The sequence below is a fragment of the Schistocerca gregaria genome, chromosome X, assembly GCF_023897955.1.
Source record: "Schistocerca gregaria isolate iqSchGreg1 chromosome X, iqSchGreg1.2, whole genome shotgun sequence".
Classification (NCBI taxonomy): domain Eukaryota; kingdom Metazoa; phylum Arthropoda; class Insecta; order Orthoptera; family Acrididae; genus Schistocerca; species Schistocerca gregaria.
In genome coordinates, this window is record NC_064931.1 from 51,315,732 (window position 1) to 51,324,131 (window position 8,400).

At 44.2% G+C, this 8,400-nt stretch overlaps 1 protein-coding gene across 1 annotated transcript in view; it reads right to left on the reverse strand.

Annotated features, from left to right (window-relative positions):
* LOC126297505 (mucin-19-like) overlaps positions 1 to 3,349 on the reverse strand; it is a 46,333-nt gene extending 42,984 nt beyond the window's left edge. The window contains exon 1 of the mRNA XM_049988390.1: positions 3,223 to 3,349. Coding sequence (XP_049844347.1) covers positions 3,223 to 3,349 — 127 coding nt within the window. The remainder of the gene's footprint in view (positions 1 to 3,222) is intronic.
* Between the last annotated feature and the right edge of the window lie 5,051 nt (positions 3,350 to 8,400).

Below are 8,400 nucleotides of genomic sequence, written 5' to 3' on the forward strand. Positions count from 1 at the left end.
ACACTTGGATGATGTCGTCGTCCAGGATACCGAGCTGCAAACATAGCACACGCCCGTTGGGCATTTTGATCACAATACCCATACATCAACACGATATCGACCTTTTCCGCAGTTGGTAAACGGTCCATTTTAACACGGGTTATGTATCACGAAGCAAATATCGTCCGCAGTGGCGGAATGTTACGTGATACCGCGGAATTATAAGTTTGTGACTATTACAGTGCCATCTATCACAAAGCGAATAATGTGGTCCAACTAAAACATTCATATTTCTTCAGAGAAGAGCAGCATAATTACATGCAGCTCACCCCCACCGGCCGGCCGCGGTGGTCTTGCGGTTAAGGCGCTCAGTCCGGAACCGCGTGACTGCTACGGTCGCAGGTTCGAATCCTGCCTCGGGCATGGATGTGTGTGATGTCCTTAGGTTAGTTAGGTTTAAGTAGTTCTAAGTTCTAGGGGACTGATAACCACTGATGTTAAGTTCCATAGTGCTCAGAGCCATTTTTTGAACCCCCACCGGAAAATTCTGAGAAATGGAGGAGGCTGACGACAATGTGCTTCTCTTTCTCATCTGACTTGCTTTTCATCTCCAGGTCGTAAACATGAACCGATATGCTGGTATTCTCCGCCTCAAATTTAGGTATGTCCTGGATCTTGATGAGGAGTTCTATACCATCAAAGTTATAACACCTATGAATATTATCACCTACATCTTATGTACTCGGACACTCAGGATGATCTTTATAATTGTACTCTCTTCGCAAGTCAGGACTGACCATGCAAAACAAGTCTGATCTTTTCTATTTTCGACATTAATACATGCCCTGTTTTTAGCTATGTATTTAGGGAGCTTGATATAGCTTGACCTTTCATTTACCGGATCGTAGACATGTTTATGGATGTCCAGGTGTAGTATTCAGCTGAGTGCTATAGCTGATCCTCTGACTTATATCTCGGAAAACCGGGCCAGTATCGCACTCAAAATGGATTTAAGAAACCACTCGGCGATTGATGTACTCTACTTCATCATGCTGTTCCCTTTCCCCTCCCCCCCCCCTACAAAGATAATGAAGTGTTGTCTCTTCAACACCATACCCCACTTTGGGTGGGGGGGGGGAAGGGGTGCGATATTTCCATGAATTTAATGGCGGGGTACTGCGGATTATTGACTGCCTTGAAGAGGTCCGTTTCCATGACAGGAGGGCACGCCCTTAGAAAACCAGCAGGGCTGTGGTACCCCTTCCTGGATTCTCGTTCCTGGTGAACGAGATTCACTCCTCAGAAACGTCTGTAATCACTGAGTACTCTAACTGCAGTTTGGTATCACTGACCTGAAGTCCTCCACTAAAAGGCAGGAGAGGGAACTGCCACTAGCCATGGGTTAAATATCATTACTACTACTACTGTAAGATGGCCAGAACTATGCCCCTTACATGTAGTCATTAAAGATCACCTAACTCACGTTGTGCGAACAGTAGGGCTGAACAAAAAATGACTGACAAGGCACAATGCATCTTGTAGGGGGTATAGTATGGACGTATTGGAATAATTAATGTTGAGTGATGGTTTTGAAGTAATTCACACGACATGAAAACTTCGTGGAAACGAGTCGATTTACTGGACTCTAGTTTACCCCAGGGAAGCATTTAGAGTCGACCGTGGCCGGCTGGGGAATGGCAAAGGGAAGCGACAATAGGCAGCTTAGGGCGGCTCAAGCTCTGAGAAAGCGGTAACGCGGCGCGGCCTCCAGCTCCCTGAAGATGAGTGACAGTGAGTGGGTGGTTGACCCCGACTCCATGCTGGTGTACTGGGAAACAGACGGAGAACTATTACGCCTGTTGATAAATGTCCGTCGTCCCGTTTTCTGTGAAACATGCGACAAAGCCGCTGAAAGCTACAGTGGAGCGGTCAACAGAGGTCAAAATGGGCTTGTTCGTGACTGTAGTAACTTCACTCTGAATTCACGGTCCGCAGAGCCTGAAGTAAATCAGGTGAAGAGAGACAGCACGAAATACACTGGCCTCCGATGGGCACATAGGACCAAGGAATTTGAAGTACTCTCCTGGGAATCAGAATTCCAGAAAACTTGAGGGGTGGCCTGAGAGTAGCTAAATAGCAGAAGCTGAGAGGAAGGGAAATTTTGTGGGAAGTTGTTCACTTCCCAGAACAGGCATTGGTCGGCGCTGGGAAGCGACGCATAATTAACGCGACTTGCGCTGCAATTGGCGTAAGTGATTTTGCTGGAGGGGAAACCGAGGTGAAGAGTGGACTGGCAGAAGTCTCAGTAGAGGTCTTCCATTCCCAGCTTGCCTAGACTGCAGGCGTGGCGTTCTTTACTCAGCTTGCCTCAGAAACAGTGAGCATCTCTGCAGTTTAGGACTTAGCAAATGGAACGATTGAACTTGGAGATACAAAGTTTTGGTTCAGCTCTGTACTGAGCAAGATAGCTAGGAGTGAATAGATGAGCGCCGCCTTGCAGCACCACAAGGACGGCCGACGTCCACACAACAATGCCACTCCGCCACACTGTATTTGGTGATATTGCACCCGCTCCGGCCACTGATTAATTTGTTGGATCACGTCGGCAAAGTTTCCACGAGGGCTTCATGGGCCGTGTACTGTAGAATTCTTTCCCCACTTCGCATTACACCTGGGTTAGTCGATAGGAATTACTTTTCAGTTATCGAGCTTTACTCGATGCAAACGCAATTTATTACCACTGCCTGGTAGGAGAGTCATGTAATGTGATGATTGAAGGTCAAGAGTTAAAATAAATTTGTGATAATCGACTGCATCTGTTTTCAGTTAAGTAGTTGAAATCCCAAGTCACTTTCTTAATTAATTTTATGTTCAACATTTGCATCTGGTGTTAAATAGCTGCATATAACATTAATGTGCAGCCCTTTTAATTAAAAGTGATCAATTCTGAATCAATTAATGTCAACACTGCCACCGCAGTTCAATCAGAAGTCACAGAGCCTTATTACTTTCTTTGCGTTACCAGATATTGCGGCAGTTTTGCACTCTCTGTTGATCTGTTAGTCAATTAGCTGGGGTGAACACACGCCAAAACCAGATAAGTGACGGGTGGGTTGTTACACTACTACTACTACTACTACTACTACTACTACTTCTTCTACTAATAATAATAATAATAATAATAGTACTCAGTTGAGCTGGTGATGCAGTCTTCTGTGTCATATGCCTTAAGTTGTACAGTACCTGCTGGTGTTGGTGGTGGTGGTGGGTGGGTGGGTGGGTGGGTGTAGCCTGGGGTGAGGCGCCGGTGTCTGGGCCTAGCTGCAAATGGGGCATAACGGATAACACTGGGCCAAGACTGTGGGCTCATCTCCAGATTGGCCAGTCCACCACCAATTGCTGAGGCGTCAGCAGTAGTCTGTTGCCGCTGCCCACCCCCACAGACGACCAAGGGCAGAACGGAAGGGGGCTGGGGACCTAGTGAGGGCTGCCTCTGTGAATCAAAGGTCCGGGCGGCTTGAACCTTGGCCGATAACTTCGCGGTGATCGACGTGACGCACAGCTTCACTCATTGTACTGGGGCTCTAATGACAGTGCGCCACACCCGCACACCTGCCACATGCGCTACAGCCATCTAAGGTTTCACCTCTGTGAAAAAATTATAATAAGCATCGCATTGTAGAGCGTGTTTAAATAATCATAAATGGACTGACATGGAAGTATGAATGACTATAAGAATATGAAAGCTGTAATAATAGTCACCTAGTTCGTTCTGTATCGGAATAAAGGGGAACACAATGATGCTGGGGTTTAAATATGATAATGCTGTAGGTAGCTAATAAATTTAAACAAATTTCAACAAATTTTAAGAAATTATATTGGAATTTATCTGCATCATGAGCAATCTCTAGTGGTGACAATACTATACTAACTCCCCTCATCTGCAGGAGTAAGCTCTTAGAGCAAAATTTCCACCAAAATTCCCACCAATTTTCCAAGCGGATGATGCACCATCATGCAAAAAAGTAGGAAAAGTTATGCCTCTGCGACGTGCATGGCTTCGTCGCTGGCGGAGCAGTGTACCTGTCTATCGCAGTTTGAAAGCTATTGATATTGACCTTGCTGGTCAATTTAATAAACAGCAATTGATTGGAGGTCCAAATGTTTTTCGTGGACTTCATCTCAACTTTACCTGTGATGTACAAGCAGTGTTTGGAGGTAGTACTTGGCTGACACTTGCTGTTGTATGGGGCAATCAAGCAAATTATGGTGTGCAGAAGCACATAATTCAATTTCCCACCTAATTCAAACTTTCTGCCAAGGGGGCGTGGCACTTTCCCGCCTAAAGACGCCATCCTGTATAAGGGTACTCGCGTCAACAGCTGACGTCACGGCCGCCATCTTGAATAATGGTACTCGCATCATCACCTGATGTCACAGCCGCATCATGGATGAAGTCAGAGTGGGGTGACTCTAGCCTTATTACACTACTAACACGGAGAGTCTTCAGACATGTGTTTGCTCATCATCAGTGCTTAATCGAATTGGGGCTCATCACTGAAACAATTCTACTCCAGTCAATGAGATTCCAGGACAGGCCAGAGGTGAACCAAATTATTATCGACTTGCTCAATTTGAGAAGCTCTTTCTCTTGAATAAATCATCCAATTTTTCTAAATTTGTAATCATTTGCTTGTCCACATATGTGCGTAATATCTATTGACCTCCGTCCCATCCAGATAATTCCTTCATGGAGCGTTGTTTTCTTCTTTTCCTCCTTAAGGTGTGTATACATTGTAGTGACACTGTAAGAGAGATTTCAATTTAAGTAGAGCCAAGTGCGACTGTCTAATAGTAAATAATCCCCAGTGGGCCGTAAATATATGGTGTGTAATAGTGCATTATTATTCTATGAGATCTCATAGGACAGGTTGTAATTGATGGATCACTAAATATCAAAAAATATGTGAACATACTTTATTTCTCTGTATTATACCACATGGTGTTTCTAACAAATTCATCTAGCTTCACAAGACTATATCTTCTACATGACTGAAGACAGAAGCTTGTGGTAGATTTTAATGTTCATACCGAATCTAAAAGTTTACCTTGACCCCAGTTGTAAGTAGCCAGTTCTTGTGGTTTTCACGATGCCGCTGGGTCGCTCGGCCGCTCGTTATCTGTTTTTTTTTTTTACAATTTCGAGAATGTGCCGAAACTTTCAATTTTTAACAGGATGGAGCAACATAATAATGATTCACGCATGCAAGAACATTTATTAACAATGAGCTGTCTCACAGAATGGTTCAAATGGCTCTGAGCACTATGGGACTTAACATCTATGGTCATCAGTCCCCTAGAACTTAGAACTGCTTAAACCTAACTAACCTAAGGACAACACACAACACCCAGCCATAACGAAGCAGAGAAAATCCCTGACTCCGCCGGGAATCCAACCCGGGAACCCGGGCGCGGGAAGCGAGAACGCTACCGCACGACCACGAGATGCGGGCTGTCTCAAAGATATTTCGACCGTAGGGGCGTACGGATGGCCTCTAAGTCTGCCTGATCTCATGGTATACAAATTTTCTTGTAGGGGCTCATAAAAGACAGCTTCCCCTTGCGACCACTTCGGCTGAACAGCGACACAGCAGTATATGCAGTACCTACCACATGCTCCATAGCCAACATCCCTTTTTTTTCCCATTACTGGGATTTATAATATGAAGCTAACCGTTATAGTCTATGTTTATTCATACTGTTGTTCTCAGTGTTATCTCCATTCAGTAGTTTTGAGTTATCTATTTGAAAGGTATGTTTCGTTTTTTTTCAGTACGTACCGCGTGTTCTGCAATCAGGTGATAAAAATTAAATAAATAAGTAAAATACCTGCACAGCAGCACGGATACGCGACGTTTTCTATTCTCAGCGTAGGAACAGAATCGACCAGACGAAGAAATTGAGCACTGCTGTCAACATTAACATTTAGCATCTAGGGATGTGGCTGTTATAGACAGCAGCTAATTCGTGATGGTTCGTCTGCAGATAATATAGAGAGATGCACATTGCCCCCTCGTAACAAGTAGCTGAAGTATGAAATATTGCTACTACTCTCATTAACATAAAAAAGATATGCTATAGCGCAAATATCAGCGTCTCTGTCTCATTTCCATGTGAATAGTATAGTCTTACTGTACAAAACAGTCTTTTGCTCCCTGCCATTGGCTCCGCCCTCCTTTCGTCACATAAATGTAGTACGAATAGTACATTGGGAAACTAAGTGTTGACGCTGGCTAAAATGACAGATGTGTGCAGAGAAGATAGCAATAAAAGTGCTGCAACGTCGCCTCTTGTGTAGTTTTTTAGAGCATTAAAATGCGGAGATGAGCCGTCTGCGCGGCTTAGTCTGAGGAATACCGAGGCATGCATTAACCTTTCTCAGCAGCAAGGCCGCGGGCGGCGTTTCGCAAAGACGAGCCGGAGGGTAACGCTTCTGACGTCACCGAGTACGCACCAACACGGACGTACTACTTAGGGGGCTATTTCTGACGTTGAGGGCTTCCATAATGCATGCTGCTCTTTTCTAGGCTTTCGATAAGGCGTTACTCGATTATAATTGCTTCATTCTGCAACTAGCTGCTTCCGTTCGTTAGTACTAAACCGGGAGAGCTTACTGCACTAATTAGCTTAGCTCACCCACGTAATTTTGAAACATATTACCTGCTTCCATAGCCACTACCGTTTGGTGGTTTTAATGTCTATCATTGTTTAAAAATAAATCGAATATTTGTGTTCAGCAAGACCAAGAGCTAAACTGAGGCCTCGGTTTCTGGGAGAACGCCTTTTCATTAAAGACAGTATAAAAATGTCATAGAACTTTTCTTAGTCGGAGGGCGGTGACAAATCTGAGCTACCCAAGCACGGGGCGTGAGTCGTGCTTGCGTAGCTCAGTTGGTAAAGCACTTACCTGCGGAAAGCAAAGGCCCTGAGTTCGAGTCTTGGTCCGGCACACAGTTTTAATCTGCCAGGAAGTTTCATATCAGCGCACACTCCACTGGAGAGTGAAAATCTCATTCTGGAGTATTAATAGTGGCTGGTTGCTGTCTTCTTTGTAAGAATTGACCTACATTAACAACAATTTCAAATGAGCCTTACTAAAGGTTGAACTTGCGACTTCGAACTCAAGTGGTTCCTTGTTAGCTATTAGTCCCAAGTTAGTTTAAGCATGATTTCTGGTTACGCTGTTGTGATCAGAGTCAGTTGAGTTCTAATTTGCATGATATAGAGCCAATTAAATTGCATTTTCCGTATCTGTGTCTGAGTGGTACTATTGCGATTTGAGTTCATTAAATTTTCCGCCGCATCCAGCAGAAAAATAGTAAATATTCAGAATGTTTTAGTTGTTGATTACCAAACTTATGTCACCTACGTATGCGTGAAACACTGTTTTGATACTCAAGACCTGCATCCCTTTTAAGACAACATCGGCCATCCATATTTAGCTTGCCATGGTTGCTCATGCTGCGTCTGTAATGACCTCGCCGACGACGGAATGTGAACTCTAGATAAAAAAAAACCTTGTAAAATTTACGATTGCAGTAGTGTGTGAAACAGGACATTTTGTGCTTAAATGGTACGTAACGTTCCATTATAGATTTAGTAACTACAATTAACTAATGCATAACCTATAAATTATGACTACCTTTGAATAAAATGTGAAATAGTAAACATTATGATGGTTTGGTAGCAACGTAAAACGTTTTCCCACCATTAGTGTTCTAATGGTAAATGGATTTCCGCTTCTACCAGGGTAGTATGATGACACCACAGAGCAATTCGCGGTATACAGCCGTGTCAGCTGTAGCGATGCTAAGCTCATTTGACCGCGTGGGATGCTATTATTAGAGGCGATGAGCATCTAACTTGGACCTCTACCAAGGACGCAGAGACCGATGTAAATGTGGTAACAAGCCTTTCGCTCCCCGAATGATCGTGCGGATCTAAAATTCCTAACACGCTCACGGCGAAACGGGACAGCATACCGGGTGTCCAGAAACTTTATTGACCTCGTCAATAACAGATATGTGGTTTACGAATGCTCAAATGTGTGTGAATTCCTAAGGGACCAAACTGCTGAGGTCCTCGGTCCCTAGACTTACACACTACTTAGACTAACTTATGCTAAGAACAACACACACACACCAATGCCCGAGGGAGGACTCGAACCTCAGGTGGCAGGGGCGGTGTGCTTTACAGTTTTTGATCACAATAAAACACGTTGTAAGGTCAAGTCCGATAAGTAACAGGATGAAAGTACATTTCCATCCACATACATATTCTTCACATGGTGCATGGCCGAGGATACCTTGTGCTACTAAGTCATTCCCTTTCCTCTTCCACTCGCAAATGGAGAGGAGGAAA